Source organism: Arvicola amphibius, chromosome 6 (genome assembly GCF_903992535.2).
Source record: "Arvicola amphibius chromosome 6, mArvAmp1.2, whole genome shotgun sequence".
NCBI lineage: Eukaryota > Metazoa > Chordata > Mammalia > Rodentia > Cricetidae > Arvicola > Arvicola amphibius.
This window is the reverse complement of record NC_052052.2, coordinates 40,465,442-40,484,945: the sequence shown is the minus strand read 5'-3', so window position 1 is coordinate 40,484,945 and position 19,504 is coordinate 40,465,442. Positions and strand designations below refer to the sequence as shown.

Here is a 19,504-nt window from a genome sequence, read left to right as displayed (position 1 = left end):
CTCTCCCGGACTCCAGCAGAGAAGCAGCTAAAAGGTCCAACCATTCTCTGATCTACTGTTTGTTGCCGATGACTCTAATCAGCTCAGTCTGTCTTTCCTGTGTGACCCTGGCAAAATGGTTAACCCTATTCTATCTACTTTCACTGTTTGGGAACACTTGTTGGGAGCAGACAAGGGGAGACGGGACAGACAGGACCATACTTGGGTTTCAAAGTCCAAGAGGTCTGGGCTTGGATTGTGTCTCTGAGCCTGGTCAGAGGCTTTCTATCTCTTCAGCAGAGCTGGGAAAACAAAGCAAAGCAAAACAACAACAACAACAAAAAACCTGTCTCAAGCCTGCCCTCAGAGGCTTGAAGAGGAAGGACTGAATACATGCAAGGCCTATCACCACTCCTCCCCGGGCCTGTCACCACTGCTCCCAGGGGCCTGTTACCACTGCTCCTTAACTCCACCTTCCTTCTCCGCACTCTGCTTGCAGGAGGAAATACATGACACAGAGGGCTCTGAAGGTTCTGGAAGGAAGCTTAGAACCGCCCTAACCTCCAGGATCTGGGAGAGATCCTGGCAGAACAGCCCCTGTGATGCTCTCTGCTCCAAATGCCATTAATGGTCATAAAATTATCCACAGTTTTTGGAGGCCAGTCCCAGGGTTTGCCTCAGTGGGACAATAAAATCGCATGCAGAAACGATCTGGAAAAGGCGAGGACGGCCAAGCAGAGTCGGAGTTAAATGAGCTGCAGCCTGCTCTCATTAACTCAGGCCATTCACATTTGTTACCAGGGATTTCTTTTTAATTAAAAAACAACCAAGTTATTAAAGCATAACCTAAGAAGGGCTGACTGGGCAGCCGCCGAATCCAGCAGAGCGAACGGTCCGCGCAGCAGGACAGGCCGGTGCCGCCAGGGAAATGGCGTGGAACAGATGTTAGTTGGAGCACTCACCCAACCCGGGGCCTTGAACGTTGTGCCTTCTCATCTGTACACTGTAAAGTGCTGTTCAGAACGGTGGAGAGTTAGTATTGTCTGTCATAGCGACCAGCTAGGACTGGAAGTGCTGTCTTAAAAGGCCACTCACTTCTTATCACTCAGACGTTACCGTGTGGGGCTGGGGACTGGCAGATTCGGGACAGGAACACAGCACAGATTTCTAGTTGTGTGCTCTTGAGTGATCAATGTAATTTGCATGAGCCTCAGTTTCCCCATGCATTGAAATAAGTATACTCACATGCCCTTGGCAGGCAGTGGGGAATCCATGGCTTGTATGTAGTAGATCATATGTGGCCTCATTGCTGTCCTTGTCCTTAGCTTAGGGCTTTCCTGTTTCTTTGCTCAGGGTTGACAGTACCTAGACTACTTGGACAGTTAGTATAACATTTTGTCACATCTCTAGGGCATTTTAAGGTTTCAAAACGCTGCATAACCTAAGAGTACTCTTCTTTCCTGGGGCTCCTATAGGTGCTAGCACTGTGGTACGCAGAGGAGCAGAGGGTCAGCACACACTGGAATGGGCCTGAGTTGTAGAAGGAGTTCTGGGAAGTGAAGTGACTCATGCCATGATCCTCGGGTCCCAAGCATACCCCCAGAAGTGACAGGTCATAAAGCCAAAAGGAATATTTTCCAGATTAATTGCCCTTGCCCATAGATGAGCATCTGTGGTTGAGGGGCGATGAGAGAGGCTTACAGCAAGTGTATCTGACATTTGTGTTCACGTTGTGGGGTTTTAGGGCCATTCAATGTACAGCCTCAACTGAACCTATAAGCAGACAAGAGTGTAGAGAACAGGACAGCTGGGCCATCAGACAACCACAGGACACAGAGATGGATAACCAAACTGTCTGCGGTGTGATGGGATCTTGAAGCAGTACAGAGGAGGCTTTGGTACGAAGTGACCCCTAGATGATAAAGTTGGACAGACACCTCCTTATTGACACATGTACCCCAAACACCTCCAGTTCCAGGACCCCTTACTGCAGCATCGCCTCCACATGGGATGGCAACTCCCAAGTCCAGCATGTTAGAACCCAAGTCCCTGCCTAGCATCTGAGTTCCCACTCTGATACGGTTGTAGATAACAGTCAATGGGCATTGAGGAACCTTCTCTTTGACTCACCAGTGTGTCTCACTCATAGAACAGTGTCTGACTGACAGAATTCACTGTTTGCCAACAGTCATTCAAGTAATGGAGCTTAGCATGCACACCTGAGAACTGACGGTTTTTTATCACAGATTCTGCCAAGTGATTCTGGGAACCAAGTAAGGTGTCCCAGGCCTCAAATGCAGCAAGGCGTTCAGATAGCTTCAGGGCTCTGTCCTCTCTCCAAGCTCCCTGGTAGCTGTTCATTCACCTTTCTCCTTTTTCCTGTTGTTTCCGCCTAGTGAACGGGAGCTACGGACACTGCCCAGAGAAGAGCCTGCTGGACCTGGACCTGCCCGAGGGTCCCAGCCCCTCCTGCCACCAGGGTCTGTTTCTCCCTGCAGGGACCCCACCTCCCCGAGATCATCCCCCTGTCTGTGAGAGGCTGCTTCATTTCCCCCACCCTGACAGGTATGTGTCCATTCCACCTCACCTAGTCTGCCTGGCTAACGGGACACACAGAGAAACTGAGACGCAAAGGGGCCAGGGGTGTGTCTGAGTCTGTTGGCACAGAGATGCCTAATGCAGGAACTCCTTGTTTTGTCAAGAGATCCTAGGGGACACAAAGCTGGCTTCAATGAGGTGCATGTTCCTGTTTCACAGGCTGAGGTGGCTCCATTTGCATGTTTTTTGGGGGCACATACTACTGATCCTTGTGGGCAGCATGCCTGGAGCCTGCTTCACAGGCATGTGGTTCTGGATACCGGTCCAGATCCTAGTTTGTGCTCCATGCTCCACCAGCCATGTAGTGTCTGCCCTGTGCCCAGCACTGGGCCTGTGCTGGTGTCCTTGGGGGTAGGGGCAAGGATCCCCATTCCAGGAATGTTGAACATTACTAGATAGGAGGACACTAAGAATTTTGATTCCCTGTGGCCTTCTCTGATATCACCGAGGCTTCTATTTTGAAAGAGTTAATTCATTTGGTCAGGCTGTCATAATAAATGTCACAGACTTGGTGGCTTAAATAAAAGACATTTATTTCTCACAGTTCTTGGGGGCTAGAAGTCTAAGATCAAGGGTTGACAGGTTTGGTTTCCCCTTAGCTGACAGGCAGTCACATGGCCAACCCTTTATCTCTGGGGGTCTGTGTTCCTATCTTATAAAGGAATCAAACATATTGTAGTAAGGGCCTTCATGACCACATGTAGTTTAATTTCATGCTTAAGGCCCTGTCTCCAAATGTAAGTACTCTGAAGGTTAGACTTCCGACATAAATTGGGAGAGGCTAGTTCAGCCCATAACAGGAATAAGTATCTTTTAGGCTTCAAGTTGCCTGTTAGTGATAGTCACGTGTTTCTGTTGCCTGGATTAGTCCCCGATGCTCTGGCAGGACATGTTCCTGGGGGTGGGAAGGGGAGATGAATTTTATGTTGGACTGTGTGGGCTGTTTGTTGCTTTAATTTTGCTTAAAAAAATCAGAAGCATCATTTATCCCTTTAAGTATCATTTTGACAGTACCAGGCACAGGAGAGTCTGTATCCAGGAACCTGTACTGGGTCAGTGTTGGCTACATAACCTCTGATTGGCTGGATTTGAGCCGACACTTAGTTCTCCTCATCTTCTCAAAGAACATGGCCCCATTCTAGACAATGCTTGATTCCAGGCCTGCCTCTATGCAGTGGGCCTCCCTCTGCATTCTGTTGCCTTTCCTGTCTCTAGCCCTTGCTCTTCTGCCTGGCGTGGTCACCTTGCCTGCAGCCTAGTTCCCAGTGCTAATGATTGCTTCCTGTGAGTCACTGTTCCACTGGGTCCCACAGATCTGGGCCCAAGTCCCTGCTGTCAAGTGGCCGACACGGAGTACTTACCATGAGTCATTGGGTAGATGCTGACCTTCTCGGTCCATGAATGGAAACTGAGGCAGGGAGAATGTGTCACTCACGTCACTAGTTCAGTGACGTCTATCTGTGAGGCAGTGCAGAGGTTTAAGTAACGCTAGCAATATCCCAATTTTGACATTTCTGTGCTTAATATGGGTGTCCTCCCCACCCCCACTGTGGTCAATGTAATGTTTGGATGAGATCCTGTCTTGCTTCTATCACTAGGTCCCCAGGGGACCTGAGGGAAGATACCTAGCCTCCAGAACCCCTTTCTTGATCTGTAAAGTACAAAGAGAAGCCCTCAGTGAAGAGGCCTCTTATAGAACCAGGAGGCCTCGGCATCAGGCCCCAGCTTCCTGCCCCTCTGCTACCCCTGTGACCTTCTGGCTCTGTGTTGAGTGGGCCCACATGTTCACAACACGAGGCCTTATCCTTTCGAAGCCCCTCCCCCTGGCTCTCCGTATTGCTGACTGCCAATATTTCTCAGCAGAATGTTCATGCTCCATTATGGGGGCGGGGCAACTTCCCAAAGACAGAGCCTGGACTACATCACCCGTGTCCTCAGCATCACATAGCCCTGAGTAAAGAGACCTCAGCTGAGGCTATAGGCTTTGAGGACACAGAAACTGAGCCCCTAGGTGTGAAGATCTCCCTCCACCCCCCACACCTCTATTGCAAAAACTGATGGCTCAAGTTGAACACCTTCACAAAGAGCCCAAGACAGTGATCCAAGGGAGGTTTATGCCCTTGACTTAGAATGTTGATGCCCTAAAGAAATGATACGGTTCTCCCAGTCAGGATGGCGGTAGGATGTTGGCTTCCCAGGAACGGCATTGTGAGCATGCTGGAATTCTGACTCAAAGACCCAGGCGTCTGCTCTTGCTCCATCACCTTTGGCTTTGCGGTTGCAAGCGTGTTTAAAACAGGAGGCACATGTCCTGTAAAGCTTTGCTCCTGTACCAGGTAGAACTTAGTACCCATCATTCCACTGTTAAAATAGGAGTCAGCTCGCAGGGGTGGGGGTACCTGGTGCATCTGCCTCTTAGCCACTGTGCACTCAGGGCCCTGGGCTCACAAATTCTAGAGAGAATTATTATAGAGCTCAGTCCCACAGTGGCCAGAGCCACCTGCCACCCAGGGGCAGGGAGAAAAAGCCAGACCCTGCCACACCCTTGAGACCTCAGGCTGGAACCTCACACTCTTTCCACAGAGGACATTCTGATTACTGTCAGTTACATTCCTAACTCAGTCAGATGCTGCAGCTTTTGTCAGTTCATTGACCTGGAGCCATTTGTAAAAGCTCCAGACTGGTGCTTCCCACTGCCCGGTCTCTCTGCCAGCCTTTCTCTGCCAGCACTGTGCCCCGCTAAAGCAGCAGCTATGATGTCGTTTCTCTGAATTTTACAAAGTCCCTACTTTCCTATTGACTCTTTCAGTAGAACTTGCTGCTGGCTGTGGCAGGCCCAGTACCCCTACCCCGGGGCACGGGATGTTCATTTGCTCCTCAGCAGAGATGCCGAGAGGGAGAAGCACCCAATGGGCAGTTGTTTAGTGTCTAAGAGACAGGCATGTCCCGCGGGCCTCCATTCAAGGAGAGCTTGCAGTCAGTTCTGCACAGGAGATGTAAACTGGGCTCCTGCTTCAGGCCTGGCACTGGCTTGCTACTGCATGATAGTCCAGGTCCTCAAGCCTCAGGTCCTACTTCCTCCACTGACCCTGAGTGATCTAGGGTGAGAGGCCAAGCTCTGAGTGCCTCCCGCTCTGGCTCTGACTCTCTTCCCCTAGTTCCCATTCTCTCCACCCATCGTCTGGTGACAGTCTTGCCCTGATGTTTCTGCCTGTATCCTACCCAGTCACCGCCCACAGTGGTGGACGGGTCTGTGCAGAAATTCCCTTGCCTCCCTGAGCACGGCTTCCTGTAAAGGGGGGTGGAAGAACTGTCTTCCACTGGGGAAACTGCGGACCAGTCACATGGTAAGATGGCCTCTGTGGCTAGTCCACATCCTGCCATTTTCATGATCAGGAACAGAATTGTTTGGCTATTGCTGAGGATAGAGGCCCAAAAACTTGCCCAGAATGAAGCAGTTTGCCCGACTGCCATTTAGAATGGAGCTGACCTCAACCTCAGACTTGGTCTCCTATCTCCCATGTTCCTCCCCAGAACGGCAGCTCCACATACTCACATCTGAGCTCAAAATTCTAGGGCACCCTAATTTGTCCCCTCACTCTGTGCCTCAGGCTCCCACCCTGTCACACCAGCCATGGAAAGACAGGCTAGGTAGGGCTAGATGTCATTAAATGAAGTAAAGATTACAGAAATTAAAATTCCAAGGGGCGTGTAAGTAGAATTTAAACCCTGTTGGACCCAGAGACGCCTCAAAATGCCAGCCATAGCCTTTTTCCCACAGCACTCACTTGAAGCTCAGAGGGGAGGGTCAGGGCTGACCGTAGGGAAGCTGGGAGGCCAAGTAAGATGGTGACAGAGTGGTGGATGGGCCGGGTTCTGGCAAAAGGTTGTATCCTTCCTGGTGTCCTCATCCCTCCCCTGGTTAGCCTTCTTGCCTCTCCTGTCTCTGGCATCTCTCTCTAGGCTGCCTCCTCCTCCTCTTGCTTCTCTGCTTCCCACCTCTTCCCTGCCCTTGGCAGGTCTTTTGCACACCCTGTCTCTCAACCTTCACTTCTTCCTGGACTCCTCCAGGTCCCTGTTGTCTGCTTCCATGAGCCCTGCCTGACCCCTGGAGAGTGCCTGCCTTTCATAATCGCTCTGGCTACTGTCTTCCAGGTCACCCAGACCCCAGGCTACATACGTGAATGGCAGCCTCCAAGCAGCTCAACACATCAAGCAGGAAGCCCTACCTGACTACCAGGCCATGGCCAGTGCCCACACGCCCCTGCCCACCCACTGCCGGGCCCCATCTTCCACAAACCTGCAGCCAGAGCTGGACTTCTCAGGCCGAGGCCTCACTAATCCTGCACCTTCCTGCTACCTTCTGGGCAATGAACCTGTCTCAGGCCTGGGTCCCCAACCCGAGGCCCACCTCCCTGAGGGCAGCCTGAAACGCTGCTGCCTCCTGGGCCTGCCCCCCACCTCTTCAGCCTCCTCCTCCCCCTGTGCCTCCTCTGACATCAATCCTGCCATCCACTCTTCCCAGACAGCTCTAGTTAGCTGTGTAAATGGACTCCGAAGCCCACCTTTGCCAGGGGAGCTGGGGGGAGGACCTCCCAAGCGATCACAGCCAGGGCCTGTGCCCGCATCCAGTGATGGCCATGAGGGCAGCTTGCAGCTTGAAGCATGCCGGAAGTCAGGCTTCCTGAAGCAGGAGCCCCTGGACGAGTTCTCGGAGCTCTTTGCTCCTCACCAGCAGGGTTTGCCACCTCCCTACCCACTGCCTCAGTTGCCAGCCGGCCCCAGCCTTGGAGGCCTAGGGCTCGGCCTGGCGGGCAGGATGGTGGCCGGGCGGCAGGCATGCCGCTGGGTGGACTGTTGCGCAGCCTACGAGCAGCAGGAGGAGCTGGTGCGGCACATTGAGAAGAGCCACATCGACCAGCGCAAAGGCGAAGACTTCACCTGCTTCTGGGCTGGCTGTGTGCGCCGGTACAAGCCCTTCAATGCCCGCTACAAGCTGCTCATCCACATGAGGGTACACTCGGGCGAGAAGCCCAACAAGTGCATGGTGAGTCCAGGGCTGCCAGGCCCTCTCAGTGCTCCCCACAGAGCTGCACCACCCACTGCACTAGAAAGACCCCCTTTGGGAATAAGACCAGGCTCCCACAAAGTCTGGGGCTCGGGGTGCGGCCGGTGAATAAGACTGTCTGGGTTCCTGTCACTGGGAACCTTGGCAGGATTGTCTTGTCCCTGCCGGGTGTCCTGGCCTCCATACTGAAGCATTAGATGGTATTAGTTGTAGTCTAGCATGCCACACCGCCTGGTGCCACGTGACCTCTGAGCCTAAAGCAAGCCTGGCCAGACTTGTCTTTTCCATGTCACCTGAAACTGGCAGATGTTTAGTAAAGTGTGCCCTCCTCCAGCCCTGGCCTTTACTCAGTGTACCTGGAAAGCGCTAGCTTCTGTAGAGAGGTCCTGGCTCTCTAGGACAGGCTTGGAGCTGAGGTCCAGAGCCGGCATCAGGCTCTGCATGGCACCAGCAATGCTCCGGCTGGGGTTGAGACAAAGGTCCGGGGAGAAAGAAGCATGTATGTGCCTTAGCATTCATGCAAATACACACAAGTTAGAAGCAGGCACCCTGCCAGGCCCTTCTGGCCGGCCATGGCCACGTCCTGTGCTTGCTAGAGTGGAAAGCCTTATCAGAGTCTAGGAGAGGGATCTTAGGCCCTGTACCCATCCTCTGCCTTCCAGACGCAGCAGCCTGGGATGGAGGGCTGGGGCCCAAGGCTGCTATACAACACCAATGGCACACAGCACTCAGACCATGCGTGTCTCCCCTTCCTCACTGCCAGACAGTAGTGTTTCCAGCCTGTAGTTTTGTCCTGCCAGGCACTGCAGGTGTCACTTGCAGTCTTAGAAGAGGCTCCAGGTCCCTGTTCAGAGCACAAGGTGACATTCATGGGGCATCAGATAAGAGGCACTAGTCACTGTGGTATAAAGTCATTTTCTTGGGGCTACACTTGTCCCCAGGGCTCATCTGCTTGTGACACTGAGCAGATTGAGTGTGCTCTCCAGTCTTGAAGGATAAGGAGTCTGTCAGTCCATAGATAGCTACAGGTGGACAGCCCTTGAGGAGAGGAGGGTAGAGACTGGGCTTGTGAGCTGTTGTGTGGCACAGAGGTGTGGGGGAAGGGCCCCGAGCTGGTGGCGAATTTTACTTGGACGTTTCGGGGCAGAGAGTATGCGGGCAGGAGGGCTGTGGCTAGGCTTGTCTCTGAAGATGCCACATCCATATGGGGTCTTAAGACACATAGCTTAATGAAAGACGTGCCTCGTCTCCAAGACGGAAAAGATCAACAAGTCCGTAGGCCAGGGCTGCTGGCAACAGCCTGTCTCCTCTCAAGATGCTGAGCCACAGTTGTCAATCACAGTTTCCTCCTGTTGGGTGGCCAGCAGCCTTCTCATGCTGGGGCCTTCTGTGCAGAATCCCAGCATCCACTAGTGCCTTGTGAGATAACTGGAGTTCTTCCTTGAACCCCAGTTGGTGGGAGCTGGGTGCTCGGAACAGCCTTGGAGTCTCTCCTGGTCAAGGATCCCACCTGATTCCATCCTCTACAGGACACTGGGGACCTAGATTTGCTTCTGTCACAGTCAGGGATGTGTCCTCAGGCCATCAGGGACCAGGCTATGACAGCCCTAGATGAAGTTTGAAGAGGCCCAGGGAGAGGAGCCTAGAGGGCTTCCTGGGGTGGCGTTGATGCCTCCTGGGGATTACAGTTAGTCTTTATCAGGTCACGATGAAACCCAAGGCTTTTACATATGGAAAACAAGGGTCAGAAGTCAGAAGGGTCTGGCCAGCTTCCCACACTCTTGACTTTACCCCCGCCAGGTTAGAAGCGCAGTGGCGGCAGTTTTAGGTAAGCAGCTGCTGAACGCCAACTTCGCAGGCGTGTTCTAAGTGGCGGCTCCATGTGATCCTCACCACGGCTCTGTGAATAGATACTGTACACCTCCATTTTACAGATGAGAAAAATGGAGGCTCAGAGAGGTTGCACAATTGGTTCCAGGTCATACCGCTAGTCAGAGAAAATAATAGAAACAACAAGATAACAGAGGCCAAGAATCAGAATAGTAGTGATGATAAAAGACAAGTTGTCCAAAATTTATAACACTAGTAACCACCAGAGGGGTGTTAAACCCGCATCCCTATCCGTTGCAGTGCCCTTGTTAATTTAGATGCTTCTCTGGGGCCCTGGGCTCAGCCCTCTGCAGTGGGAACTTCATTGGAGCCCCACCCACGGTGGGTGAGAACACCCTCATGCTGGTGGAGTTGGTAACCAGGGCAACGGGCAGACCCCGGCCCACACCCAGGTGAATAACAGCTCCCATCCCTGTAAAATTATTAATTTCTCATGACAGGCCTGTGCTACTATGTCTGTAATAGACAAAGGAATCTTGGACCTGAGGCCTCTGGAGGACAGGAAATAGATGAGACGTTTTGATTGGGGAGTAAATGGCCCACTAAAATAGCAGTTACTCCTTTTATTATCTTCCCAGCAGCATTTCCACAGCTTTCATGAGGTAAGCTCCCCTTACTGCCATCTAACTGCAACACCCCCGTGCTGGCAGCTGGTTTAAATTTAGCCTCTGAAGCCTCTGCTTGATCGGGTACCAGGCAGCCTGGGTGTGGAGAGAGGAGCCTGCTCCCCACTACCGTTCCTTAGTCTTGAACCCTGCTGGCCTCCAGGTAACCCCGCTCTTGCCTGGCCCTGCCCGGCCAGCCCTGCCCTGTTTAGTAAGAAGCCTGAGGAAGCTTCTAGATCTCCCTGCAATATCCTGTTATGGTTCCTGTTGCTCCTGGTGTTTTTCAGTGTTATTAAATCTAGGGCTTCATCTGCATTACCATAACAAGCCTATGTCCAACCCAAATACTGATGCGGTGCCTTGAAGACATGGTCTTTGGAAAGATTAGTCCCGGCTTTTTTCGGTTGATTCCACCAGACAGTCAGAATCCTCATTGTCTGAGCTGCAGAAGCCTGCAGCCATGAAGCAGAGATAGAAATGGTGGCTTCTCGGAACAGCCCTGCCCTGTTGTGGGCTCTGTGAAATGACAGCTAGGCCAGAAAGATGAATTTTAGCCGCGCTCTTCCCCTGCGTGGAGAGCATGAGCAGAGCCGCAGAGCCCACTAGAGCCCTGCATGCCTGTCTCCCAACTTGATGCTGCCCTTTGCCAGCTCTGTGACCTCAGGCAGGTGACTTACCCTCTCTCAGCCGTGGAACACTAATTTATAAAACGAGGCAATAACAGTATTTAACCTCCAGGGCTGTTGTTAACAGGGTTAAAACAGATGGTTCAGGGAGAGCTCATAGTTGCTCCCCTTCCTCTCCATTCTGCTCTCTGCATTAATGTCTCTGGTGATGGGTACAGTGGTCCTTGCTGGTTAGGACAGAAACGCTTAGGGCTTCTTATGGAAGGAAAGAAACCAAGAGTCAAGGGAGCTATCCGTGGAGCCTGGTCTGGAGGTTGCTGAGCCCTGCAGCCTCCACCGCCAGCGAGGCAGGCAGAGCAGCTTCAGGAGCCTCGTGGGATGGCTCTGTAGCCACTTGCGTTTTCTAGTGAGCCCAGTTGCGTCTTTTCTTGGTGCTGCTCTGAACCAGACAGAATCTACACGGGTGTCTGTTTTTCTGTGCTGGTGAGCAGCCGAGATCTAAACTGTTCCCCATCCTGCCCAGCCCTGGCCAGCTTCCACACCTCTCCTGTCTGTCAGTCTGGTCCAGGTGCCGTTGAATGATGACCTGGGCACAGCTCAGCCTTACCGACAGCCAGAATGAGCCAAGGAAGGCAAAACTCAGTCCCTGAGGGACTCCCAGGAGGGCCCAACCACACCCTGGGACCAGAGTTACACTCATGCCTAGTCCTAGACTCCTTGCCTCAGCGGTGCCCGCCTCCAAATAGAACTCTGGTGCTGGGGGAAGGAAGGCAGAAAAGAGGGTTGTATTCTGAGAGTCTCGTTCTGTTGCAAGGACAGTGCGAGCCTCAGCTTAGAACAAAGCTGGGTAAACTACAAGGCCCAGAGGGGCTGGTCAGCTTCCAGGGGTCACAGTCTGTTGAGGGCTGGGACCCACAAAGCTGAGAAGAGAGGTGGCTTTTGAAGTCTGGTATCCTGTTAACATGGGAGGTCAAGGGGAACGGGGGAACCCGTACCTACAGAGACTGGCTACAGCCAGCCACGAGTCAGCTGCTGTTTACTGAGGAACCGGCTTCTGATGCTCACAGCCACGCAGCTCTCTCTGCCACCTAGCCCAGCTGCACCCCACCCATGACCTTTGCTTAGCCTCTTCCTTCAGCAGCACTTTTCCAGTCCCAGCAGATAGTATCCCCAAGCAGCTACCCTGCTCCTGACTCTTGCGCCCAGCCCTTTCAGGTTGGGCATATTTGGAGGCTAACACTCCAACTTACCACACCATCCGAGCCTCATCGCAGGGACTCCTTAGGGCCCAGGAATGTCTTGATGGACAAGTCTGCCAGTCCTGCCCCATGTGCAGAACATGTTATAGGGGAGGCAGAACCAGAGAGGGTTGTCAGGAGCCTGGTGTTGCATAGCAGATGCAGCAGTGTCAGGCTGATAAGCAAATGCTGGGGAAAGTTTAGGCTGAGAGAGTGACCCTTAGACAAGAAGAGACACACTCCCTGATATACCCACCTCTCTGAGCAGAGGCGATCGAGGAAGATATCCTGATGTCAACCTCTGGCCTCCACTTGCAGCCACACAGGCAAGTTCACACGCACGGTGGGGGGGTGGTATCTTTGGAGCATACAGGGCAAAGAGATCCCATCCCTCTGTGACAATGGGAAGGGTATTATAGGACATAGGAATCAGCATCCCCATTGTACAGTGGGGCAGTAGGGACAGCAGTGTGGGGCAGGTCCACACTCAGGCAGGGACACCAGGGGTAGGACTGAACGTAGATCTCAGCCAGACTCCAGGCATGTCCTAACTGTAGCTATAAACCACCTCTCAGGTGTGGAGTCAAGTAAATATCCAGACTTGAAATGTATTCTGCAAGCTTTCAGGGCCTTGCCTGGATCCTGGGTCGCAGAGGCGGATCAGCTCTAGTCTGAGCTCAGGAGTCCTTTACCGGATAGGGAAACAGGCCACTAAGTGAGGCACCCAGAGAGCCTCTTGGCTGTGATTTGGTGGGTTCTCTGTTCTGTCTGAAAGGACAAAGACCACCTGAGAGCAAGCCCCTGGTCAGGTTTGAAGGCTTTAACATTTCTGACCAGGGAATTCTGCAGGAAGAAGTCCGGAGGAACCACCCTGCTCTGTCAGCTCAGGTCACCTGCCCTGCTGTGAAAATAGGGCCTGAATAGCACCTCATTCCAGGATTGGGAGGGGCCTGAGTAGGGAAACAGCTTTGAGCAAAGACAACTTATAAGTTGGCATCCAAAGGTGCCCAGAGCATCGGCCTCTCTGGGTCATGTCAGCTCCTCGTGTACCTCATTAGGAGACGGGGAGAGCCAAAGCCAGAGAGAGGTGTCAGGGCTCATGTCTCCCTGAGAGATACAGCACTCTTGCTGCCTGCCGCCTCCCCTCCCTCAAGGTTTTCTCTCTTCCTGAGCTACCACAGGTTTGCATTCTTCCAGTTCCTCCAGTCCTGTAAGCCTTGGCTTCTGGTTTTGGTGTCGGCAATGCCTTTCCTTCCTTGGCAGACTCCTGCTTGTCCTTCACATCCCAGGGCAGTGCTTCCTGCCTGCCTCCTTCCCTCAGCCCCGCCTCCTTTTCTAAGCCCCGCCTCCTTCCCTAAGCGCGCTCCCCCCCCCCCCCCCCCCCCCCGTGTTCGCCCTGGCACTTCTTACGTGACCAGTTGTCTCAGAGACAGTATTACTTTTTACGGTGTCGTGACAAAACAGCTGACAAAAATCATCTGAGGAGGGGAGTTTCCAGGTGGAAAATCTCCAGTCTATCCTGGCAGGGAAGACGTGGTAGGATTGAGATGCAGCTGTTACTGTGTCTGAAGGATGCTGGAACCCACTTTGCTCACATGGTTCATTCAGTCTAAGGCCCCAGCCCATGAAATGGTACTGCTCCCCTTCAAGGTGAACCTTCCTTCCTCATCAACATCCCTAGAGGTGTGTTTCCATGGTGATTCTAAGTCCAATCAGGTTGACAGTGAAGGTTAATCCCCATAGAGACTATGACCTAGTCTTGGTGGCAGAGAAGCAAAGTCTACTTGCTGGGTCATGGGCCTTTCTGTCCTAGGGCTGGGCCAGGTTGTCTAGAACAGCTCCCTGCAAAGTTATGACCTTGAGAAGACCCTAATGTCCTTTCTACCCCCTTGGCTGTCACTTGGAGCTTTTCTGCAGGAAAGCCTGTAGCTGGAAGCTGCCATCAGCATAGGATTGGAGCAAGCCTGACAAAACCCCTCAGTCTACATTGTCTTAGCTGTGATGAGAGGTGACAGGATTGTTGTGTGGCTTTGCACTGCAGCCCATGTGAAGCTGTGACAGATGGCTCTGACCGTCTGACTGCCTTGGGCAGTTCGTCTTCTGAGTGGGGTGGGGGTCCCCAGATGAGCAGGAGAAGCTGTTGTGCAAAGGATTCTGCTGTGAGCTGGCTTTGTTAGGCTCTGTGTGCTGCTGCCCTCTGCACCTGCTCTTCCGCACAGCACCCTAGGCCTGCCTGCCCCCAAGTCCAGCCCTTCCCGCCACATCTAAGTTCAGAGCTACCCAGAACCCATGTCCAAGGATGAGACTCTCTCATAATCCCAACACTCTGGAGGTGGATACAGATGATCCCAGGGGCAAACTGTTAGCTAGACTAGCTGAGTCTGTAGGCTCTGTTTAGCGGGAGACCTTGATTTAGTAAATAAAGTGGGGTGTGATGGAGGAAGACACTGACTTCAACCCCTCTGGCCTCCGTACACAGATGTACATGCATGCACATGCACACACATACAAACACAGAAAGCCTGAACTGGGGCACGCACACACACACACACACACACACACGCTAAACCCTGAGCTGGGGCTAGTGAACATCCTGGGCAATGGCTAGTGCCCATGTCACCCCAGGTTCAGATCTGTACTCTGCCCTTTGGCCAGCTGAGAGCCTGCCAGTCACACAGTCTCTCCGAGCCTTGATGAAAGGCCTGTGATGATGACAAGGTGGACCGTGAGTGTGGAGCGGTGCTGTGTCCTCTGCTCTGAGGAGCTAGGACGCAGCATCCCTGGTGCTTCCTCTGAAACCCTCAAACACACTGCTCACGTTGACGAGAGTCCCTGGGAGCAGCAGACTTGAGACCAGCCAATTGCTGTGAGCTCAGCGCTGCTCTGTGGAATATGAAAAACATTAAGGATAAAAAAAAAAAAACAAACAAAAAACACAACCTTCTGAATCAAATTTAAAATAACAAAAGAAAAACAGCTTTTGAATTTAATGTAAACGGAATTGAAATGATTCCCTTGTTGGAATGAAGAGAGTCAGATAAAATCAGCAGCAACTCTGAGAAAGTGTCCAGACTGCCTTTTCCAAGGGGCTGTCATGGAGATGGCAAACTCCACAGTGAAGCATTAAGTGATCCTGTCTCTGGTGTGTGGCAGATGCTTGGCCAAAGCTGGCAGTGGCCTCACAGGGACGGTACAAAACAGACGTAACCAGGGCACTGCCCTGCCAACTAGGAGCTGGGGCCTTGGATTGCCCCAGACACAAGGTACCCCAAAGAAGGGATGGTTCCCCTGCAAAGACCTTTGGGCTGCTCTGTACCATCTCCTCCCTTCCCCAGTCTTCCAGCATAGTTTACTGACACTGTGGACCAGGTTTAAGCGGAGCAGTAAGGGGGATGGAATGGGGTGAGGGTGGGATAGGGTGGGGTAGGGTAGGATGGGATGCAGGATGGGATTTGATGATGGGATGATGAGATGCAGGATGGGCTGGGATGCAGGATGGGCTGGGATGCTGGGATGATGAGATGCAGGATGGGCTGGGATGATGGGATGAGATGAGATGAAGGATGGGCTGGGATGCAGGATGGGCTGGCAGCAGAGACAGAAGTCTTTCCCAGGGCATCACAATAGCTGGGCTCTGATGAGCTGATAGGAGCTTCTCAGGTGCAGACCTAAAGGAAAGGCATTACAGGGAGAGGAACGCTAATCTTCACTGTTGGTGGGTGTGTAGACATGCCTCCTTGAGTCTAGACGGAGTTACATGCATAATGACTGGGAACAGAATGGAGATTGCATTTGGACCTCAGTAGTCCTCAGAATCTAGTAAGCAGCTTACACTCTACCCCAAGGGCAGTGGAGAGTCCCAGAAAACTCCTAAGCAGGAGAGTGGCACGGTCAAGAATTGACACTGGTGTAGGCACAAGGGAAGATGTGACAGAGGCAGACACCAGGGCCTTTGAAGGGGAATGGTCCTAATCCAGAGCCCTTCATCCCAAGATCCTTCAGAGCAGCCTGGCTGGGACTGTGCCCCAGAGGCAGGCTTGGCTGTCAGCCAACACTGGGCATCCCTTGGCTGGGTCCAGTTGGCTCAGCCTCTGCACGCAATTGGGCACCAGAGCCCAGTCCCCATTAGAGATGATGCCCAGCACATTTACCAGTGGGAAATGGTAGAGACATTTCCCATCATGTGACCGGGTAAAGTTTGCACAACTTTTCTTTGTTTTCCATCGGCCCCCACAATAAATCTTCCTCCACTGCCAGGACTGGGGCCACAGAGGTCTGTGAATGATTAGGACACAGCTCCACCCCCTTGCCCTGCATTCCTCCGGCACGGGTAGCATAGGATGGATCAGAGGCTATGTGGTCTTACACGGGTCTGCTAACGGAGCTATTGGGAGTCAGCCTCCTCTTGCCCCTCTCTAACCATGGCAGTCTCCCTGATGGACCGGCTGTGTTGGAGACAAAAGCCCCAAGGAGTAGGGGGCACTGCCAGGGGATGGGACAGTTGGACCAGAGGGCTCTAAGGACTGTGCATCCAGGGTGACACCTGAGGTGTCTGTGGACATGAACATAGCTAGCTGAGTAATGCTATTCAGTGGGAATCCCCTGCCAGCCCTTGCTCTATAGAATCCTCATCACTACACACCCAAGCCTGAAAGTGACATTTGTACCTTGCCTGGCAGGCTTTTGTGCTGGGGAAATGTGCTGGACATGGGTAGATTCCCTTCACAGTGGGAGCACTGAAATTGACAACGTTACAGCCTTGGCCCAGTTTCAATTCCCCATCTTCTTGCCCTATGTCTTCCCACGGTCCATGGTTGCCTTTGCACCAGAACCGACCTTCCCAGCATCTGCTGAACTTCATGTTTGGGGATCCATTCAGTCTACAGCGTCATTTCTGACTGGGCTTCATTGCCAGGAAACACAAGTGATTAGAACTCAAGTTTGGCTCTAAGGAGAGAGATGAGTCCTCTTTGTCCCCTCTACTTTCTGATGCTCTATACCTCCGTTCCATCTGGTCCCAACCATCTCCTCTCAGGCATCCAGAATGAGGGGAGGGATTCATCCAGACCACAGGTCCTGCTGCCTGGGTTTGTTCCTTTGCTATTTGCAGATTTGGAAACTGAAGCCTGAGGAAAGGATTTGGTTCCTGCCCCGTCACGCCTACTAGACAGGGCTGTCCTCTGCTGGATGCCTGCTGTGTGCTGGGCTCCATGCTCATCTAGTGTTCCTTCCACTCACCACATTACCCCAGTAGCCGATCTGAGGGTCCAGGACATCTCGAGATGGCTTGCAGCGTTCAAGGCAGGAATGGCTACCTGTGTTCAATGAAATCACCTTCGTCCTGGCAATCTGGTGCTCAGGACACCTCCTGGCTGCTGCCAGGGAGACCTTTTCAGCAGGGAGTCTATGCCTCACCCTACTGATGTACGTTGGAGCAGTACGGTGACTGGTGGCTGTGGGTGTCAGGCCCAGGGGAAGCCAGGTGGGTGCAGAGCCCCACATGAGTGCGCACAGAAGTGAGCTCTGCTTCCGCTGTGGGCTCGAGCCCTTTCTTCATTAACTCAGAGCTCCCTAACTGGTGGGGCCTCGACGTCTCTGTGTGTGACAGGAATTTGATTAGATGAAGTTTATAGCCATTGTGCCCTGGAGTCATTCATCTTGAGACAGCGCAGCACAGGGGAAGAGCCCATTCCCTCCCCACTTCCTCAGACAGACTTCTGTGGCTGGAGTTAGTAACTCTACCCCTTGAGAGCCTCATTTTTCATTTGTAAAGTGGAAGACATGGACTCCAGCATCTCTACATTTTCTGGAAGTCTCCAGAGGCCTGTAGTTACATCCCCACAATCCTGGAATAACCAGCAGGATGAAGGAGTCAACAATGAAGGGAGGGGCAGGTGGGGTCCTCCTGGACCCTGACCCTAGTTCCCTTCCAGCTACGCTGGCCTCCTGGCTACTTCTCAAACATGCCGAGCTCATTAGAACCACATGCTCTCTTTGTAGTTGTTCCCTCTACCCAAATGCCCCTACCTTAGTCTGTATTCAAACCCTTGCTTCTATGTCACCTCCTCCAGGAGGCCTTCCCTGACCTGTAGGCCACCCTGTATCAGTTCCTACCATGCAGCCATTAGCTCCATGATGCCTAGACTTCGTTGGATTTTGTTTCTTGCTGTCACAAGTCCCTGGCATCACAGTATGTGGCCCATGGCTATTTGCTAAACAAATGTCACCAAATAAAGGGGGAGAGTGATCCAGAGAGGTTGAGTGGAGATCTCTGCAAGGGTCTGTTAGAAGGCTTATAAGTAGGGTATTTGTACCGTGTGTGTAAGGGACTTAGCAGTGCCAGGGGAGGCCTAGTTGGACCGTCCAGGGAGCCCAATGTCTGGAACATGAGCACTAAGTCACATGGTTCCTTCCTTGCTCCATCTAAAGTACTGGTCCCGAATTCCTGCAGCATCAGTTACCAAGAAGATATCATCCCCTTTACCAGAGTCAGGTCCTACACAGTGGATGATGTCGGTGCTCAGTCACAGAGTCAGGTCCTACACAGTAGATGATGTCAGTGCTCAGCCACAGAGTCAGGTCCCTACAAAGTGGATGATGTCCAGCACACAGTCATGGCTGCTGAGCCACAGAGCCTAGTTTTATGGCCAAGGCCACAAATGGGGTAAGGGTACAATTTGGTGTTAACTGGCAACAAAAAGGTTCATGTAGCCCAGAGATGTAGCAGGGGATACAGAAGCACTACCTGGAGCAGCCACTGTGAAGAGTGAGTGGGAGGGAAGCCAGCTGACTGAGTGGGAAATGAGCTCGTCTCCCCTTCTGTGGTGAATCATTTGACCTCGACAGCCGTCTACTTTACGGATGAAGAAACTGAGGCTGAGAGCTGGCACGCAGTCCCTGGCCTCACACTGCTCCGGATACCTGTGTCAGGAAGTTCTCTGCAGCGTGGGAGTGGCAGTGTCCTGGCCCCTGTGTTTACCCCAGAGAGCGTGGAGGCAGCAGTTATTCTTTGCTATTCCTCAAAGACAGCCACGTGAACTAGTAGTGGCTTTGGAGCTGACCGCAGCACTTAACTTGTACCCGAGAGATTTAGCTGAAGTAAGAACTGGGCTTCCTCCTTACCTGTAGGAGGGTGGCGCATCTCACAGGAAAGGGAAGGGACACGGAGGTGGGGATAGGGAAGCCGGGGGTTGGGGCATCTTTGGACTCTGGCCTGAGAAAGGGGGTAAGGATCTAGGCTGCATGCAGGGGCAGACTTTAGGGAACCCCACCCCTATTGGTAGGAGTTGGCATGGCCCAGAATACAGATAAGCCCTAGACCAACAGTTCTCAACCTGTGGGTCTTGACCTCTTTGGGGACAGCATATCAGATATCCTGCATATCAAATGTGATTCATAACAGTAGCAAAATTACAGCTGTGAAGTAGCAGTGAAGTAATTTTATGGTTGGGAGGTCACAAGGAACTGTATTAAAGGATCGCTGCATGAGGAAGGTTGAGA

The 19,504-nt window shown here is 52.6% G+C and overlaps 1 protein-coding gene across 2 annotated transcripts in view; it reads left to right on the top strand.

Annotated features, from left to right (window-relative positions):
* The window catches only part of Glis1 (GLIS family zinc finger 1), a 189,202-nt gene that overhangs the window by 115,042 nt on the left and 54,656 nt on the right, over nt 1–19,504 (top strand). For both annotated transcript variants that reach the window (XM_042055360.1, XM_038335378.1), the window contains exons 2-3: nt 2,376–2,544; nt 6,733–7,624. In XM_042055360.1, coding sequence (XP_041911294.1) covers nt 2,376–2,544; nt 6,733–7,624 — 1,061 coding nt within the window. The remainder of the gene's footprint in view (nt 1–2,375; nt 2,545–6,732; nt 7,625–19,504) is intronic.